Here is a 21,629-nt window from a genome sequence, read left to right as displayed (position 1 = left end):
AATTAATTAATTATTTATTTTTGGCTGCGTTGGGTCTTCGTTGCTGCGCGCGGGCTTTCTCTAGTTGCGGCGAGCAGGGGCTACTCTTTGTTGCAGTGCGCGGGCTTCTCATGTTGCGGAGCACGGGCTCGCGGAGCACGGGCTTCAGGAGTTGTGGCACGTGGGCTCAGTAGTTGTGGCTCGCGGGCTCTAGAACACAGGCTCAGTAGTTGTGGTGCATGGGCTTAGTTGCTCCGCGGCATGTGGGATCTTTCTGGACCAGGGATCGAACCCATGTCCCGTGCACTGGCAGGCGGATTCTTATCCACTGCACCACCAGGGAAGTCCCCTCTTTTTTTTTTTTTTAATGTAAAGTCACACTCCTATATACTTCATGGGGCAAAGAGGAAACCATTATAAGAAATTCAAAATACTGAGAAGTTAATTTTAATAATCTTTACACATCAAAACTTTCTAGATGAAGCAAAGATGGTACTTTAAGGGGAATTATCATAAATATTTATTAGGGGAGAATATTTATTGGAGAGAAGAACAGATGCCTTTGTTAAGAATGATGCTTTTGTTAGAAATAACATTTACATTAGAAAAGAAATTTATTGCCTTAAATGTTTACAGTCGCGAAGAAGGATAAAAGCAAATGAGCTGTATGTCCAACTTAAAAAAAAACAGATAAGGAACAGAATAAATCTGAAGAAAATTTAAAGGATGAGAGTAAAGATAAGAGCAGAAATCAATAAAAGAGAAAAGAAAAAACTACAAAAACAGACAACCCCCTTTTAAGATTCAGCAAGAAAGAGATAAGGCAAAAATAAATATTTTAAAATACTATTTTATTTTTAATTTTTATCTTCTGGCCCCACTGCGTGGCTTACAGGATCTTAGTTCCCTGACCACGTGCCCCGGCAGTGAAAGTGCCAAGTCCTAACCACTGGACCACCAGGGAATTCCCTACAATAATATTTTAAATTAAATACAGATCAGCCCATATTTTTAAAATATACTATCATCAAAATTATGTTAATATATTTGAAAACTTACACAAAACAGAGACATTTCTAGACAAATATAACAACAAAACTGACTTCAGAAGAAATATAAAGAATAAATAATCCTATCACTAGTAAAACTAATGATTAACTGCTGATTAGCAGTTAAAAGTTCTTCACACAAAGAAAATGACTAGACCCAAATAAGCAGTTTTACCGACCTTTCAAGAGAAGAAATATTCCAAAATTTCAAACTCTTTTACAAAATAGAAAGAGAAGCAATACTCTCCAATGCATTCTGTTAGGCTAGTATAATGGAAATGTGAACCCAGACAAGGACATTATCTGAAAGGAAAGCCATGGGTCTGTTTCATTCAAGCATTTAGAGACAAAAAACAAAAAACAACAACAACAAAAAAACCTGAACTAAATATTGGCAAACTGAATCCAACTATTTACACATATAATACAATGATGAAGATAGGTTTAATTCTGGAATACAGAGATGGATCAATATTAGAAACTTTGTAAATATTTCTCATTACATTAACAGATTAAAGAAGAAAAAATAATATCAATAGATGCAGGGACTTCCCTGGTGGTCCAGTGGTTAAGAATCCGACTTCCAATGCAGGGGATGCAGGTTCGATCCCTGGTCCAAGAACTAAGATCCCACATGCCGTGGGCAATAAGCCCACACGTCGCAACTACTAAGCCCACATTCCACAACTACACAGCCCACATGCCGCAACTAGAGAAGCCTGCATGCTGCAACGAAGAGCCCACATGCCACAACGAAAGATCCCGTGTACCACAATTAAGACCCAATGCAGCTAAATATATAAATAAATATTTTTAAAAAATCAACAGATGCAAAAAGAAAAAAGGATAACTTTCAACCAACTATTAATGATTAAAACTTCAAGTAAACAGAGAATACATGAAAATTAACCTGATAAGAATATCTATAATAAACTGAAAACAATCATTATCCTTTACGGTAGGAGAGGCTTGAAAACATTCCCTTTAAATCCAGAACAAGAATGACAATTCACTGTGTTTATTAACTTCATACTCAAAATTCTGCCTAGGGCAAAAATAGAAGAATAAATTAAAGCCGTAAGGTTTGGGAAGGAGGAAATATAATTAATTGTCTTTATATTTGCAAATAATAAGATTTTTTTAACCAAAAAATGAACAAATTATTTGAAATAATAAACTAGCACAGTGGCTGGACATAAGACCAATATGCTAAAGTAAACTTCATTTCTGTATACCAGAAACAATTAGAAAACAATTTTAAAAGAGATCTCATAAACATTAGTAACAAAAGTGAAATAAGTCTAACAAAAAACATAGAAAATATAAAACTTTACAGTAAGATATTTAAAAACAACTAAATAAATGGAGAAATATTCATATTCATGGGTAAGTAGAACTTATAATCTAATATACAGTTGCCAATTCTCTGCTAATTGCTTTATAATTTCACACAGTTTCAATCAAAATGCCTATGGGCTTCCCATGGAAGGAAAACTGATTCTAAAATGCACATGAGGGACTTCTCTGGTGGTCCAGTGGCTAAGACTCTGCACTCCCAACGCAGGGGACCTGGGTTTGATCTCTGGTCACGGAACTAGATCCTGCATGCATGCAGCAACTAAGAGTCCGCATGCCGCAACTAAGATCTGACTCAGCCAAATAAATATTTTATAAATAAATAAATAAAATGCACATGAGAGAGAAAGGACCAAGATCACCAAGATACTTCTGAAAGGGTATAAGGAAGGAGAATTTGGCCTACCAAATGTAAGACTAATTATAAAGCTATAGTAATTAAGATACTGTGGTATGTGCAAGAATTTATAAATTAACCAATGAAATATAATAGAGTGTCCAGAGATAGATACATGTATACATGAAACTCTGATCAAGACAGAAGTAGCTAGTAGATTACTTTTTAAAAGAAGAAACTATTTAGCAAGTGGAATGAAAAAAGCTGGTCATCCACATGAAAAGAACTAAAAATATATCCCTAGTTCACAATATGAAAAATAACTTCAGATAAATTAAAAACTTTTATGTCAAAAGCAAGACTTTAAAACATTCATAAGATGATATAGACAGATATCTTTCTGACCTTAGAGTAGGGAAGGATTGCTTAAACACCAAATATAAATAATTGATACATTTGAACAAATTAAAATGAGCAACTTCTGTTTATCCAGAGATATCTTTTTAAAATGTGAAAATACAAACTACAAACATGGAGAAGATATTTGCAACAGATATAACTGACAAAAGGTCAATATTAAGAACATACCAAAACCAAAACAAAACAAAATGCACAAATCAATAAGAAAAAGACAAACCAACAGATAACTGGGCAAAGGTATGAATAAACATTTTAGTGACAAAAGCAAATGGCCCTTAAACATGTGAAAAGATGCCCTATCTCATCAGCAATCAAAAACATACAAATTAAGCCAAAATACCATTTTATCCCAGTAGATTGCCTCTCCAAAAAACCTTGTCTTCATGCTGACTACTGGTTGTCCAAATCTGTTCTCTCCTTCCATGGTTATGAAGTTGTAGCTGGAAACAGGGCTGCCCAGGTAGACTACATTTGCCAGCCTCCCTTGCAGCAAGATGTTGTCCTGTGACTAAGTTCTCACCAGTTAAATGAATGGAAATTCTCTGTATTATGTCTGGCCTGGGTTTTAACACATTGGCCATATGCTCCTCACGACTCATTTTCCTTCCTGTAAGTCAGAACATGGATATACTTAAGACCCAGTTTCAACCAGGCATACAAGTTCAGTTCCCTAGGTGATGGCAGAGGAACGAGATGGAGAAAACTCAAATAATTTAAGGAGGCAAAACTGTCCTGGTAGCCTGGACTGCACACCTCCAGACTGTTAGGTGAGAAATTTATACATTTTTAGGTTATTGTCTTTCAAGGTTCTCTTTATTGTTATAGTTTAGCCTTTACCTTAACTAATACATTGGCCCATACTAAGTGTTTTTCAGGATGTGGAATTCTCATTCACTGCTGGTAAGAGAATAACTACCAAGCACTTAGAGAAAAGTTTGACATTAGTAAAGTTGACCATGCACATTCCCTATGACCCAGCAAGTATACATAGAGAAACTTATGTACACTAGGAGACACTCACAGCATTTTATATATTATTATTAATCATGATGGCAAAAAACTGCAAATAATCCAAATGTTATAAAGAATGAATAAATAGCTTCCAGTATTTTCATGCACTGGAATACTATATATCAGTGAAAATAAATTAATGATAGCTACACACATTAATGTAGATCAATCTTAATATAACATTGAGTGAAAAATGGAAGTCATAAGAAGGCATACTTACTTTGAAAATTTTTTATTAGAGAAAATTTTAAACATACACAAAAGTAAAGAGAATGAAATAATGAACCCCATGTACCCAACAATTATCAATTCCTGGCTAATCTTATTTTATCTGTATTCCCACCTACTTCCTCCTTCCCCCAGATTATCTTGAAGCAAATCTTAGCCATCCCCAAATACTTCAGCACATATATTTAAAAGATAAAGATTTGTTATACATGCCAAAATACTATTATTCTTAAAAATTAACATCAATTCTTTAATATCATTAAAAAATCTGGTGTGTGTTCAAAAGGGCTCTGTATTTTTGATGCATGGATATAACATACATCAAAACTATAAAGAAAACTATAAAACTATCATAAAACTTTAAAGAAAACAAGGGGATGATTAATACTAAATTCAGAATTGTTATTGAGGGGGCAACAGGATGAAGAGAGATTTGTTAGAAAGGGGACAATTTGGGGGTTTCTAGACACTGCTAATGTTCTACTTCTTAACCTGCGTGGCTATTAACCAGGTATTCATTTTATTATTATGCATTAAATTGTAAATAATTTTCCGTACCCGTTTGTATATATATTTCACCCAAAAAAAGAAAAGAAAAAGAGAGGCTGCTTCCCCCACCCTCCCACCCCGCAACCCACGAACTGTTAGCTGAATTCAAAGCAAGAAAAAACCAAAGTATATCACTGAGCTGTAAGCAAACAGGAAGTTTGAAATTGTCCTGTGAACAAACCTGATCAGCAGAGGTTCAATTTCGCTTGGATGCACCTTGCCCCACCCCCATCCTGAAGGAGGGTGGGTCTCAAAGTGAGATTCCTGCATTAGGCCAGGAAATTTACCAAGCAGAGGATGTACTGAGGTCCAAAAGTACAGGAAATACAACCTATACCAAACAGGAAAAATAACCGGAAATTCCTCCCGCCATGCGTTATAGCTTGGTATGGACACAGAAAGCTGAGTCCAGCCATGCAAAGCAGCCATGGCACTGACTGGCACACCGTGAGCGCTCGATAACTGTTAGCTGCTGTTACGATTACTTTTCATTTTTATTATTTCATCATCCTTTTTTCCCCCGCCATGGAAGTTAACTTTAATTATAAACATTTGACTTCACAGAACATCTGACTTGGAGGGAGTGATGTTTTATTTCATTTGTTGGTGACATATAAGACTGAGGTCCAACTAGGGTTTCTCCTCATGCTGAAATCCCACTACCCAGTATGGCTGACACACGTGAATGGACATAGCTATCCATCAATTTAGCTCTGTTTTAGCTTGTCTTAACCATCCTTTTTTTTTTTTTTCTTAAATGGTCTCTCTTTTTCCCAATTATTATAAAATATTTCTCCATACCATAAAATGTTCTTCAAAAACCACTGATAATGACCCCATAACATTCCATGTGCACAAGTTAGTTAACCATTCCCCAGTGGAATTTAGTTAACTATTCTCCATTGTTGGACACTCAGACTGTTTCCAGCTCTGTGACTTTCTAAAGAAGTTACACACATTTGAATTCAGTTTAATTTTGTGGTAGTACTTCATTGGACACCCTAGATAATTCTGAATGATCGCCATGTTAGTTTATACTATAAAGGAATGATAATTCAAAACAATTACTCTATTCATTCAATTAATGTTTAATGAAGCCCTGTACCAGGAGGCGTGGGAGATACATAGACAATAATTTTTAATATCAAAGTGCTTTCTGTTATATGTCAAATATATCTCAATAAAGCTGGGAAAAAAATCAAAGTGCTTTCAAATGAAGCAAAAGCAAATTAGCAGGCAAAAGTGAAATTTTTCATTTCTATATTGATTTTAAAACAAAATATTTTGCTCAACGCTATGAAATTAAGTCAGAGACTTTATCTGACATCATAAGAATCCTTTTCACCACGGGTAAATAAAATCAATTGATTGGACTACAGTTTTCATTTTCCATTTGGCATCATTAAAGGTAGAGAAAATGTAAAACAAAAGTTGTAAGCAAACACATGGCAGCCCAGGATATGTGCTTTCCAGCTCTGTTACTTGTACTTGGATAAAAAGGAATGACACACAAAAAAAAAAAAAAAAATCCACCTTATAAGGAGCTGGGAATCTCTCTGGTTTGCCTATCACATATCCCTTTTTAATTCCACCATGAAACTCACTCCATTCTAAAAGTACAGAGGACTTTATCAGGATGACTTAAGAATCGCCCACTTTGGGATCTATTTAGGCAGCAGATTGGTGATTATGTATTTGAATTTCAAAAAGCTTATCTAAGTCAGAATGTAACAAGAAACAGTTGAAACGTAAAGAAAACCAAAATTAAACAGATAACAAGGCCTACTTTTTATAGACTATTTATCAGTGCCAAGCGTGTGATAAAGGCTTTCCACAAATCACCTCACAGAAGCCTCACAAAGGCAAGGAGGTAAGTACTATTATTATCCCCATTTTACAGATGAAGAAGTTGACTGTTAGTGGTCAAATACATTATTAGTGGCAGGGCTGAATGGCTAACACCAAAGTTTCTGCTCTTAAACACTATGTTCTATTTTTTTCCCATCCTGAGATACCAACAGGTGAGCATATATATATGTTGTCAATAAATTAGAAAGTAATTTGGGCCCAACAAATAAAAAGACCTTCAAATAACTAAAAATGTCTTCTAGTAACTGTTTCTATTCCCAACTTCTGCCTTCAAACCACTAAAACAAAGGTAGACTGAGTGATTAGACATACAGTTTACTCCGTTCTTTTTTTTTTTTTCATCTTAATTCTCAGTTACGTAACTTGAAATAAAAATAGTTAGCATAAAAAAGGGTCTGGTCAGACCACAAAGTAGACTCTCAAATTGGACCAGAGCTGAGGATGTGGGGTTCCTGACCTGGTCATCACACAGCACAGGAGTAAGCAAAGCAATCTAGACAGAGCTCAGATTTACCATCCCATAGCATACTCCAACCCTCACTGTATTTCAGAGCATGCTTCGCTTCAAAATTTCTCCAAAACTATTTCTTAAGATACTTTGAAGTTCATGAAACAAATCAGGTTTTCTGGACAACATAAGAGGGCTTATTGCAGTAGCTTCACTTAGTATGACCAAAATTTCAAGCGCGTTACATTTGTACATATTCACCATATTTTTTTCCCCTTGATCTTAAAACCACCTTGTGAAGCTGCTGCCTGGGCATTGTGGCTTCTTGAAATGATCTTGGTGAAAAAACAACTTAGTTATGGTTAATCAATTTAATTAACTCCTCCTGTTAACAGACCAGAGTTGCTATTCTCTCGACCATCCAACTATGATTCCTTCAACGGATGTAAAGTCTAAACAGGTAAGTGTTCTATCTCCTACTCTTCTTTGTGAGGAATCTAAAAGTAAACCACTGTTACCGAAAAGCAGAGGACCTGGGTTCCAGTCCCACATACATTACAGTTAATTGTGTAACTGACATTCTGCCTCCTTGCACCGCTGAAGTGGGCTGGACAGGAAATGTTTAAAGTCCTTCCCAGCTATAAAGTTTTAATTCGTAATTTAAATTGTTGTTTTCTATTGCAAGTTAAATGAAGAACATTAGAGGCAGACACAGGTTCCCTATGAGTGACAGGAGCACTTTTAATTTCCCTATTGAAACCTATCACATGACGGGAGGTCATATTAAATTGAACTGGCATTTCCTTATGCTCCATCTGCTACCAAAATGTACTATTTGTAGTTCAGGCAGCAGAGCGGTTGAAAAACAACAGATTTTCTTGGCACTTCCTGCACGTATGGCACATAGATGAGTACGAGATTATCCTCAGGAAAATACTGCAAATAATAGCTGTCAATTCTTAGCAACTAACAACACGCATTATTAAAAACAAACACAACTTCCCATCCATGAGTTCCACCTCACAAAATGTGTCTTTTGTTTCTTCTGACTCTCATATGTGAACCAATATTTTTTACATGGGCTCCATAATATTTCTGCTGCAGAATTCAAAAATTACTAGGGGGCTTCCCTGGTGGTGCAGTGGTTGGGAGTCCGCCTGCCAATGCAGGGGACATGGGTTCGAGCCCTGGTCCCAGAGGATCCCACATGCCGCGGAGCGGCTGGGCCCATGAGCCACAATTACTGAGCCTGCGCATCTGGAGCCTGTGCTCCACAACAAGAGAGGCCGCGATAGTGAGAGGCCCGCGCACCGCGAAGAAGAGTGGCCCCCACTTCCCACAACTGGAGAAAGCCCTCGCACAGAAACGAAGACCCAACACAGCCATAAATAAATAAATAAATACATACATACATGCATACATACATACATACATACATAAATAAATAATTTAAAAAAAATTACTAGACGTCTAAAATCTACAGATAATCCCCAAACCTTCTGTTAGCCACTTGCTACAGTCTTTTCCACTGCTAAGCTTTTTGCCAGAGATGCTAAGAGTAGTGTAGTCAACTGGTTTGAGTTTCATACACTTTTCCAGACAATCTTGCTTTTTAAGGGCCCCCACGAATAAGAGATTAATTTCTCTGGATTCTAAATCTTTGGGAAGTTGACCAACACGCATGAAGTAGTCTTTCTCCTAGTTAACACATGTCTTTTAAATTATTGCTTGGGGTCCTGTTGTCCTCGATTTAAACCTATCTATTCCTTTAACTACTTGTATAATTCCCAATTCTTCCCCCTCTTACAATTCTGTGCTCTACTTTTCTGAACGTGGTTTTATTATTTTTCTGTATTTTCTGTGGTATTACATTTTAATTCCTTGAGAAATCAGATAATACATAGTGTTTGCGAATTCATTATGAAAAAAGTTAAAGCAAAGGTAACCCTCCTCAAAACAGGGCAGCCAAGAGAAAAACGCAAAAAGCTTGAAAATTTTACTGCATAATTAATGTGAACTGACATGACATCTTCAATTAGACTCAAAGACCCTTAGGACTGAGAGAATCTAAACTCCTTATCTTACAGATAAGAAAACCAAAACCCAGAAAGAAGCTAAGTGACTTGCCCTACATGATACATCTAACTGGATACATTTATGGTCTTACGCATAAAATTACAGCATAAAATTACATGTTACACCTAGGATGGTTCTTTTCACATTGAAAATAGCCCCAGGAAGTCTGTTTCCTAAACACATGCAGGCAGCCAGTGGCTAAATCCCACATCTGTGGAGTCATTCTTTTAAATCAAACCCTTAACTCAGAAATTCTGAGATAAATGCAACTGGTATTAGGGGAAATGGGAGAGAATAAGAAAGGACAATACTACAGAATGTTAGATTCAAGTCAGAAGGTAAAAAAGTCACATATAATCAAAAATGACTCTTGATACATTTAAGTGTATCACAGATACACTTAAATCACGCAGAGAGTCCAATATTTACGTCTTTATTCATTGGGAAGAGACCAATGTCTCCTCTTAATGAGTCCAGCACAGCTAGGTTTTCCTCCAGCAATAGAATAAGCCACTTTCTTTTGTTTACCATCAGATGAAATACCTGCTAGAACTGAAAGAGTTGGTTGTTCCAAAACCACCTACCTTTAAGAAGTGGAATAGCATCTGCCAGGGTGAGATACTCACCCTTAAAGAGGGGCTCAGGAAAAGAAACAGTTAGAAAACCAGGATCCTACCTCTGAAACTATCCTTAGTAAGGGACCTATTCTCACTGCACAGGACAGCGGGCCTCATGCACTATTTAACTATTTAACTCATTTCTCTTCCACTGTCTTCTTGATTTTGCCTAGTAAATTCAGGTGAATGTGTGCCATTCAAGGTGTATATGATCCAATTCCATTGTATTGATATTTCCCTATTCCCATATTTGCATATGGATATAAGGATCTGGGTTAGACACAGGATGTGTTAAGTATTACAGGGGAAGTAGATGAAGTCTGGACACAGGCTCTGATGAGAAGGGCAGGTCAGGTGTAGTAAAGAGCCATAAAGCAGCCTGAGGACTCACAGGGTAAGTGAGGAGGGTTGAAGGGAATAGACAGATCACTTTCTATGGGACAGAATTTGTTCCAAAAGTAATTTTTACCATGTTTGTGATTTTTCCTTGGATTGGATTTGATGGACACATTTTAAGCATTGCAACACATCCCATTTTATTGATTTTTATTTTATTTATTTATTTTTGTTGTTGTTGTGCCCCGCAGCATGTGGGATCTCAGCTCCCGGACCAGGGATCCAACCCGCACCCCTTGCATTGGAAACGCGGAGTCTTAACCACTGGATTGCCAGGGAAGTCCCCATTGTATTTATTCTTAAATCAATATAAACAGCCTATACTCTCAAAGCATATAAGTAACCGTATAACTATAAAATTCATACTCTGAAAGAGATTAATCATGAGAATATTTCCCAGATAAAGACTTGATCATGGACAAATGACCTTAGAGCAGAAATACCGAAACCAATACTTGGAAATACATTCTTCAAGTCAGTGCTCCAAGCAGCAGGAAAACCAGACTGCTACCCCTTGAAGACCTGCCACAAAGAGCCATGTGGAAAAACCGCACAGAGAAATGGTGACTGTGAACAAGAGTTCTACCTCAGTATGAAAGATTTTTGGCTGTGTTGGACCCGTTACGAAAAGAAAGGTTATGCTCTTTAGAAAGTGTACCTGTCTCTAAGCAAATAATTACTTCTCTGCTAACATAACTTCCATGTCAATGTAACCAGTTCCTACAAGTATAAATTACCTTAATTGCATGCAGATAAAAATCTGTGTTTCCTGAACAGTGTTCATCTTAACTCCATTATTGGAGTCAACCTAAAGGAAACTTAAGCCTCTGGGCTTGCATATTGTGTTTGCCTCTGGCCATGATGAGATGGTCCAGATTCACACTGATTGACAGAGGGTTTCCCCACCAGGTCCTCTCACAGGACTCCAGGCATTTTCACAACTTGACCACACAAAAGAACTCCCAGTCTGCTCCTGCCTTTCCCAAGACAAGTACAGGAATGCCCTTCTCTGCAGTCCTTTCATAAGATTGTGTCTGTACAAACACAGATGTCTACAAAGCAATTTTTATCAACTTTGCATTGAATATTCCAAAGAACAGCAGTGATCTCAACACTCCATCCATTGTCTCAATGGATGGGAAAAGCTACCCATGAGAGACCATAAAGGAGAAGAAAAAAAAACAACAAATATATGTTTATTAAACTCTTCAACAGCAACACAAAATACTTGTACTGGAGAGAAAATATATATTTTAAACCACAAGGCACCTTAAGTAAAAATGCGTAATCAACCTTAATTAGATTCCTTCATCAGCTGACAATGTAAATGGATGGAAACTACTACTCAAATCTTCAAACGTTAATTTTACATGCAAGTGGCCTCCAACAAATGATAAAGCAATATTTCCGTGTGAGTGTGAGAGATGGCACTGGATTCTGGCCCATTAAAAAGGAGTCAGATTCCACTAGTCCTTGCTTGGTTTAACTGCCAAGCTTTTAGGGAGCTATTTCATAAAAGCGGGACTCGCCCTGATAAATTAGTCAACAGTGCGAATGTCAAAAATCGCCTGCACTCAATGAAGCTCTAGAGCACTTCGGAGCCAGACTTCAAAAAATGACTCCTTAAAAAGAATTACGTTGTGACAATGGTATCGTTAAAAACAAAATAATAAGGATGACGGTGATAATAACTGGGCAGGAACCACTGCTGCTGCCTGCCTCCTATGTAAGTTGCCCGGCTGAAGGTGGTTAAGTTAAAGCCAGTTCTCCCCTATTGGAGGGGCGCCCTGGCAGCGGCGGAGAGCCACCCGGTTTCCAGCTCCCTGTGGGCTTGACGGGACTAGGACTGGGGCTGGGATTGGCTTCCACGAAGCCCCGGGTGGCTCATCGAGGCGCTCTAGCTGTCCCTCGCCACCTTCCTCCAACACAGACCCCAAGTGAGAAATGCAACTCCCGGAGCACAATGACAAGAAAGCACACAAAAGGAGCAAGGCAGCCGCTCCCATCCTTACCTTTGACTTGACTTTCATACTCGGCTATGATCTCTTTGTCCTTTTTGAATCTGCTCGGAGTGGACATTATCCAGCTGTTCTGGGTTTGCTTTCAGTGGGCAAGTTCTGTTAGGGGGTCACCGACCAGTCTCCTCGGAGAGGCAGAGAGTTGTACTCCCACACGCCGGGAACCCAGAGGCAGCACAGACAGGAGGGAAAGGGGGAGGGAGAGGAGGAGGAGGAGGAAAAAAAGGAGCGAGCCGAGGACTAGATTAACCCGGGCGCTGGCACCATACTCTCCGGATCGAGCTGCCGTCGGTGATGCGGCGGGGAGTCCAGGGTTCGGGGCCGGAGAGGCCCGGCGCGCCGGCAAACTCCAGCAGGCGAGTGGTGGGGGGCGTCTCCCTGCCCACCCCACCCGGAGCCCGGCCACTTCCTCTACGACCGCTGGGCGTACGCGGGGATCGCGCCGGCGCTCCGCACCATTGTTAGCAACCCGCACGGGGCGCGCGGGGCAGGGCCAGCCGGGGAGGGCGGGCGCCGCGACTCTCCCTTCCTGCTCCAGCCGCCGGCTCCGGCGCTCGGGGGTCCCGCCCGGGCTGGGGATGCTACTGCCGCTCCTCCGTCGGCACACACGGTTGCTACTGCCCCGGGCAGGCAAGAGGAATCGCGATCCTAAAGCAAGTCCCGGGCGCCGGCCGCAAGGGCGGCTGCCGCACCGTAAGAACGCGTCCTGGGCACAGACCCGGCGGACTTTAGGTCTCCACCGCCGGCGCCTCGCGGGGCCTCTGCCTCCTGGGCCACCGTGCGCCGAGGCTGCCTCTTTCTCCCCCGACCCCCTTTCCGCTGCTGCCCCCAGGAGGCCGCCGGCGACAGACACACTCGCACACGCACCCGGAGGAGCCGCGCCCCCGGCGGCCGCAAAGTTGCCGGCACGTTCACGGCCCGCGGCTCCCCGGCACCTGGGGAGCGAGCTACGGACGGCAGCGGCCGAGGCGGCCGCGCGGGGCTCGGCGAGGCGGGGCAGGGCTCGCGGGAGGGGTCGGCTCAGCAGCGCGTTCCCTTCTCCGCCCTCGCCCCCGCCCGGCGCGGTGAGGAAGCACCGCGCTCGTCCGGGAAGATGGACGCCTCTTGTGGCCAACAGCAGCCCGGCCCTGCGCGCCGAACCCGGCGGCCGTGGGCAACGCCCCCAGCGCCTCCCGGAGCTGCGCAGCCCCAGCAGCTGGGAAACCCCTCCCGACCCGGCGGTCTGTCTTTGGCCGAGGATGAGCGCTGTGGTGGGGCTCTTTTCAGTGTCCAGTGGGGAAATCCAGACTTTGGATGTCTCCATGGAAGAAAAGGATGTCACTCCAAGATGTCACTCCAAACCCCAGAAGGAACACTGGAGACTGAATTGTGAACGTCTTGGCTGTTAAGAATCAAAGAAGAGCGAAGCTCTTTGATCAGGCAGAGAAAAATACCCATCTTGAACACCATTATTTTCCCCATCCTAGAAGCAGCTGGAGGTGCCTAGGATGGCGGGAAAGGCGTGGTGGGGAAACAGGTCACACTTAGGATGTCACCAGGTTTTGACGGACACATTTAGCGTTTGGGACCTTCCTTCTCCAATCTTATGGGCCTGATTTACCAAAGTGATTTGTCCAAAGGCGTGTCCAGTATCAAATGTTTTCCCTGCTAGATCTAAAGAAGAGTAGGGACTTCGAGACTTTAATCATTCATTCATGTATCCAGTGATAAAATTCCTTACTGCGAACCAAACACCAAGTAAAAGCTAAGGATTCAGAGAGTAGAACCCTGCCCTAAAGGATCTCACGGTCTATTGTTGTACAAAGTAATTACAGGCGGTACTGGGATGCTATAAGAGAGCTACTGTCGGCTTCGGGAGCCCTGAAGAAAGAAAAGTGGACTGCGTAACAGGTTTGGGTAGAAAGGCTTCCCACAGAAGCGGTATTTGAACTGCATTTAAAGGGTGAGTAGTGGGCTTCCCTGGTGGCGCAGTGGTTGAGAATCCGCCTGCCAATGCAGGGGACACGGGTTCGAGCCCTGGTCTGGGGGGATCCCACATGCCGCGGAGCAACTAGACCCATGAGCCACAATTACTGAGCCTGCGCGTCTGGAGCCTGTGCTCCGCAACAGGAGAGGCCGCGATGGTGAGAGGCCCGCGCACGGCGATGAAGAGTGGCCCCCACTTGCCGCAATTAGAGAAAGCCCTCGCACAGAAACGAAGACCCAACACAGCCATAAATAAATAAATAAATAAATAAATAATAAAATAAAATAAATAAATTAATTAAAAAAAAAAGGGTGAGTAGTAAGTAGTTTGCCACCTTAGAGAGGGAAAGTGTTGCATTCCACGGAGAAGAAGGAGAATCCTACTCTGGGAGAATTGCAAGTGAGTTACAGGATGCCCTCCTCTAAAATACCAGATCTCTGATAGGAGGTGAAAAATATTTTAAAAATTTAAATATATGTGTGTTTCAAGTGGTAGTGTGTGCACATTGTTTTTAATTATATGGCCTTTTAAAATTTAATTGTTAAGTAAATCTTTTTACTTTATAACGACAGAATAGAATGTACAGAAAAAATGTAAAAAATATGTTTTGTTTGTTTCCATTTTGCCACACAGGAGGTTAACTACGGAATCGCAGACTGCCCTAATTTCACGTGGGGCTGTCTTATGTAAGAGTGTAGCGTGAAGAGCCAGGATACTCCAAAGCAGAGGCTGAGAAGGAAGGTCAGGGCCAACTGGGAGAGGCCTCCTGTGCTGAGCTCTAGGACACAGTTCTGCAGACAGCAGGGAGCCTTTTAAGTAGAGAAGGGTCATGATCACATACATGTTTTATAAAGATAACTGTTGGCAGCATGGAAGGATGAGTTGGCTATGGGGGCGGAGAGACCAGAGGCAAGCAGCACACTCTGGCGATAATTGTAGTCAAATCTAAATGTGATTCATGTCATCCATCCACGGTGCTACTGGGATTTATTTCATATTTGTACTTGGGAAATACAACTTGGTGCAGAGAATGCAGCCCATGGGAATGAATTGTTGGCTGAGTTTAGACCTAAAGCACTGTGGTAGTTACAAGCCCCAAAGACAGGGTTCTCAGAGGTGAATCATATCTCTGCTGCTTCCTAAGTGAGCTGATAAAAATTACTGCATCTCTTGGGGCCTCAGTCTCCTTATCTGTAAAATGGGTTAATGCCTAGTTCCTGGGAATGTTATAAGCACTTACTGAGATAATCCTTAAAAATTACAAGAACACCAGATCTTTGTACCTACTCAGTTAATCATTGTTACTGTTATCTCAGTTTTAATCTTTGAGAGAAAGCTATTTAAAAATTGGAGACAGTATCTTAATCATCTTTGATCTTAGCATAGTGCCCAATAAACTGTCAATAAACTTTTTTTTTGAATGTTAATGTCTTAATGTTAGTAAGCCACCATTTTATTGTTGTAGAAGGTTGGGTCCCAAATAAAACAAAGCATTTTGCATACATTCTTATAAGAACTCTACAAGGTGAATACTATTGTCCTCGTTTTACAGAGAGAATCTGGAAAGTTCAGTAAATGTGTAAAGGCCTGGCTGGGCCAGAATTCCAGCCCATATCTACTTACCTCCAAATTGGGTTTTCCCAGTTTGCCATTCTTCTGCCTACGAACTTATTCCTTTAAACTTGCGAAGCAGGATCACATACAGTGAACTGTGTATGACTGATCGATGGTTTTCCCTTGGTGGCTTTCTTCTGATCCAGCCAATCAGTGTGATTCACAAGTCAGTTCTTCTTTTCATAGTTTTATCTCTTCAGGTTCTCCTTATCTTTCCCATATTTTGCCTCACAAAGCTTATATGGAGAATGCCTATGACTTAAAATCCAGAAAGTGCCCTAGGGTCAGTCCAATTTGGGAGACAGTCAACTCTGAGTCTAATTCTGTGATTTTGCTCCCCCTTGTGGTAGCTGTGTTCTTAGCTATACAACAGGGATGGCTGCGCTTTGCCCCCTAAAACCTACCCCTCCCCTGCCACACTCTCATTCCTTAGGGGCAAGTGGTGAGAAATTTGGAGCGCCTGAAAGTGGGATCCATTCTACAGATTAATCCACTCCATTATCTAATATTTTCCTTTTAGGACCACTCCAAATTTCCAGAAGTAGAAGTTGATTCATTATCTGATCATAAACCCTGGGAGTAGGTAGGAGAACGTACCTGGCTCCTTGCAGCCACAAAATAAATCATGCACCTTACTGCAGCATCACTTTGTCCTAGTGGTAAATAATTTAAGTCACTTAAAAAGTTAAATACAAACACATTAAGGACTCAATGCCAAATTCACACAATTTTTTTAGTTATAGTTTTAGTGTCTAAGAATTTCATGTCTGAGGTGGACCAGTCTGCTACTCCTCTTCATATAAGGAAAACGTTCTCCTCTGCCCGTTGGGATGAAAAAGTTGATGAAGCCCTGCCAATATCCTCGGTTTTATTCTTGGATCCAGCCTGAGTATCAGAACACCAACTGTTGTGCATGCATATCTTATATTGTCTTGACTCTGGACCCTTTAGCTTCTCAAATTGCTTGCAGTAGTGCTTTCCATGGACTGCATTTTGGTGTTGTGTCCTGGGGCAGAGTTTTATAAAGTATGAGCTTACCACTGATCACCTACATCAGAATCACCTTGGGAGTCTGTTTGGAATTCAGACACATGGGAGCTCTTCTACACTTAAAGCCACACTTCTTGACTTCAATGTGCATACAAATCACCTGGGAATCTTGTTAAAATAAGGTTCTGATGCCTTCTGGAGTGACACCTGAGATCCTGCACGTCTAGTAAGCTCCTAAGCCATGCCAATAATTTTGTCATAAAGACCATACTTGGAGGAGCAAAGACCCATAAGGTCCAAATTTTGGCTGAGGGGAAAGTCCTCCAGTGATTCTTATGCTTGAGAATCTTTGCCCAAGGCCCAAGGGCTATTAAAAAAAAAGAGCATCCTTATAAAAGATTTGCTACATTTACTCAAGTGATGCCGATGACATTAAGATTTTTTTTCAATTTAATGTATCTCTAAGAAACTGGACTGTTTTCACCTTCAAGATAATAAAACGTTTAACTTCTTCATCTGTAAAATGGGGATGGATAATAATTTCCCTAATAGGTTTGTGGGTTTCATAGGGATTAAATGCAAAATGTACATAAAGCACTTAGCACCAAGCTAGGCACATAGTAAGTGCTACATAAATGTTGCTTGTCCTTGTCATTGCCATTATTGTTTTGGTGCAGAAAGTTAACTTCCAAGTTTATACCAAACTGTTGCAATTGTGGAGGACCTTATAGTGTGTTTATCTGTGTCTTATTTACCTCCCTGTTTAAACCTCCTATGTTAATTGGGAATTTCTTTGTTCTTAATGGATTTGTTTTGTAGTTTATTGGTTTACTGTGTGTCTGTATTTCTAATACACTACCTCAAATCTTTTATAGAATGATTTCTATAGTCTATTCAGTTCTAATCAACAAATATTTTTTGTCTCTTAAGCTGAACCATATGACATGCGGATATTTGACCATTTTTGACATAATAAATGGCAATGCCGTATGACTCAACCCAATACTATCAGCTCACACTCTGCAATTCGCGTAAACAAAATTCAATAATAAAAACCCACTTCCGAATATCCAAGTGAAGGCTCTGTTGAACTCTGCCCAGATCTAGGGAAATCCCATTCACTCATAGGTTGGATTAGTCCAGTGCAGTCTGCCAGGTAGTCAATCAAGAAATATTAACCACTGTCAGTAAAAGAAACTTGGCCCATAATTTAACAGCAGCTTGTGGAAATGGACCATATAAATAGCCATTTTCCCTTTTCTGGCAACAGAGTAGTAAAGACAAGCTGTTAAAAGATCTTGCCAATTTCATTCCGATGCACTTTCCCTGGCAGGGAAGAGGGTAGAACGTTACAATAAAGATGAGTTTAGATGAGGCCCTGGAGGGGTCAATGCAAGAGATACTAAGGACAGTAGGAGAGAAAGGATGGAAAAGGAAGAGGTAAAGACACTAGTCACAGGGAGAGAAGCTGCAAAAGAGAACAATAAAATGAATGATTCTTGTAAAATGTTCATTTGTATAATTTAGCTCCCCTCCCCTCCAAAAAAATTCTTCTCCAGTTTTCAAGAAAACTAAAGCTAAAATAAATCGGGGCTTTTAAATGTCTGTAATTTTCTTTGAATAAAACTGCTTTATAATATTTTTAACCATCTGCTCAAAATCACGTTTCCATTTTGCACAAATCGTTAAAATAGAATTTGCTTTGTTTAATCTCATATTCATAACTTCCAAACACCCACAGATAACAGTCTTCTCATCAGAGTTACTATTTTCTGCTTTGAAATCCTACTACGACTTCCCATGTGGCTGCTGCACAATATAAGCAGAATATGAATATTCAATGAGCCCATTCTGATGAAAGTATTAAATGCCATCACTTAGACAAAAAAAAAAAAGGTATTGTTACTCAGAGGAAAACAGCCAAAGTTAGGCGAGAAATGGCAGCTTCAATTCAGTTGTCAGAATCGGAGATGGATTAATATGTAGAGCAAATGCTCATAAAAAGGTTGACTGTACCAAGAAACACATGCATCTCTGATGCTTATATTTTAGGAAATGAACGATAGGCTCCTCCCCTTCTTGCCATTATACTTTGGCAGCAGACATTTTAAGACTGCCTAATTTTGTCTCCTCTTCTACAGAGAAACAAGTCTGCATACAGTTATTCCTCATTTTAGATATAGATATGCTCCTGGTGAGTATACCAGGGAAGTGGAAGGTTGGTAAATGGAATCTTATTTAAATATAATGGAGACACTTGCTATTTAAAAGAATCTCAAGGGATAGCCTTTTGTAAATCAAAGAACATTTTTGGAAAACAATTATCATCTGCTCTAATTTTTTAATATAAAATTGAATTTTTCTGTAGTAGGTCTTTCTTTAAAGGAGTGTTTCTCAAACCAATTGGAACCAGTGTTGCCTTTAAATTTTTAAAAATTTATTTATTTTTTGAGCAGTTTTAGGGTCACAGAGGGCAGAAAGCACAGAGAGCACTGGTATACTCCCTCACCCCTGCCACTTCCCCTTTATTAACACTTCCCTTATTATTAACATTTTGCATTTGTGTGGTACCTTTGTTACCACTGACTAGCTAACATTGATATATTATTATTAGCTAAAATCCATAGTTCACGTTAGAGTTCACTCTTTGTGTTGTACATTCCATGGGTTTTGACAAATGTATAATGACTGCATTCACTAATATAGTAGCATACAGAATAGTTTTACTACCCTAATTGTCTCTTTTTTATAATAAATATTTTTGTAACACCTCACTTAACTATCCTAAAAGAAAATGTATAGAAAATAAAATTTACCCGCACTCATATTTTTCTTTATGCAGTCAATATATTATCCTACCTGTAAAATGAAGGAGAAATAAAAACAAAGTAAATCATGATGAAGTGATATAAATTTCAATATGTAAATACTTGGCCCCAACTACACGAGAGGGATTGAAGTAGTCAGATAAATTTAGATATAAGAGAAGTAATAAGACCAGAAGACATTCCATACAAGATGTACAAACTTTACATGTCAATTATATCTCAATAAAGCTGGGAAAAAAGAAAAAAAAAGATGTACAAGTCAATGAATACAAGTCAAGAGTATGCATGAATGTTAGAATAAAAACTAGCATACTCGGGCTTCCCTGGTGGCGCAGTGGTTGAGAATCTGCCTGCTAATGCAGGGTACACGGGTTCGAGCCCTGGTCTGGGAAGATCCCACATGCCGCGGAGCAACTGGGCCCATGAGCCACAACTACTGAGCATGCGCATCTGGAGCCTGTGTTCCGCAGCAAGAGAGGCTGCGATAGTGAGAGGCCCGCGCATCGCGATGAAGAGTGGCCCCCGCTTGCCGCAACTAGAGAAAGCCCTCGCACAGAAACGAAGACCCAACACAGCCAAAAACAAATAATAAATAAATAATAAATAAATTAAAAAAAAACCCAAACTCTTGCAACACAATGATAAAAATAAAAACAACAACAAAAAATCAAAAAAAAAACAAAAAAACTAGCATACTCAATATATATAAAAAATACTGTGTGTTTAACAAGTAAAATGGAGTAAGACTAAAGTTTCAGATAACTTAAATCAATATTTCACATATATGAACGCCTGGTGGGATAATTCTTCATTGGTAGGAGACTGAGCTGGGCATTGTAAGACATCCAGCCTTGGACCTGTTCACTAAATACTAACATCATCTCTCCTCTCTGAATATGGAGACAAATCAACTCCTGACATGTCCAGAAGCTTCCTATGCATCAATTCAGCTTCTACTGAGAACCACTCTCTTAAAAGTCTAATGCAATTATAGGGACTGGTATCACTATTGTCTCCTTGGGGCTTTTCTTCTGGAAAACTTTTCCTGCCTCATCTTCTGAATTTTCCTTAAAAGGACTCAGAATTAGATGCATGTCTTATTTCACATGCTGAAGGCAGGCATTCTTGACTGTGAGGAACTTTCACCCCAAGAGGTGTAATATGATCTGTTCTTGGGGTTTGGAAAGATATTATAATGTCTATATTCTTTTAAAATTTCCTTTTTTGTGCATGTTATATTTTGTAAAGTCTTACTACAGTAGTATATGTACATAATTTATTAAAAATAAACAGATATTGAGGTTGAATGCTCAAATATTTTTACTGATGGGGTTAATAATAAAAAAAAGTTTGCAGATCCCTATCTATAAATACAGTCAGATACAAAGTAGCAGATAGCACTTGTCTTTAACTTTGGTCATATCTGACATCTTTTCAGAATCCTGAAGTACTAACAGTGATCCTTACCTATTACTTGGCTAAGGTACATTTGGGACAGACCTAGGCTCCTTCATGATCAGCCTTCATGGCAATACAGCTTCATATCTTACCATACCCCATCCCTTCCCTTGCTTCAGCTGCACTCCATCTCTCACTGCTCTTCAGATGCATTTTGTCTCTCTCACACCTTCACACTTCTGCACGTGCTGTTCCTTTCCTTGAAACTGTTGGGGAGGAAAACTTTTCCTCCACCTTCTTAGGTTTAATTTCTGAGGGCCTGTGAATTAAACTGACAAAAGGCAGATTGATAGGAGAAATAAGGTGTATCTGTACGCCTACAGAGACTAACAAAAGAAGTAGCTAGCTTGCTAAATGGTTAAAGTTAGAGGCTTATATACCTAACTTAGTAGGGGAAAAAAGAGGGAAGAACAGGCTTCT

The 21,629-nt window shown here is 40.0% G+C and overlaps 1 protein-coding gene across 2 annotated transcripts in view; it reads right to left on the bottom strand.

The window, feature by feature from the left end:
- The window catches only part of SRGAP1 (SLIT-ROBO Rho GTPase activating protein 1), a 276,221-nt gene extending 263,022 nt beyond the window's left edge, over positions 1-13,199 (bottom strand). For both annotated transcript variants that reach the window (XM_036867076.1, XM_036867078.1), the window contains exon 1: positions 12,348-13,199. In XM_036867076.1, coding sequence (XP_036722971.1) covers positions 12,348-12,414 — 67 coding nt within the window. In that variant the 5' untranslated portion in view covers positions 12,415-13,199. The remainder of the gene's footprint in view (positions 1-12,347) is intronic.
- Between the last annotated feature and the right edge of the window lie 8,430 nt (positions 13,200-21,629).

Source organism: Balaenoptera musculus, chromosome 10 (assembly GCF_009873245.2).
Source record: "Balaenoptera musculus isolate JJ_BM4_2016_0621 chromosome 10, mBalMus1.pri.v3, whole genome shotgun sequence".
NCBI classification, from domain to species: Eukaryota; Metazoa; Chordata; class Mammalia; order Artiodactyla; family Balaenopteridae; genus Balaenoptera; species Balaenoptera musculus.
This window is presented reverse-complemented; position numbering and strand designations above follow the sequence as displayed.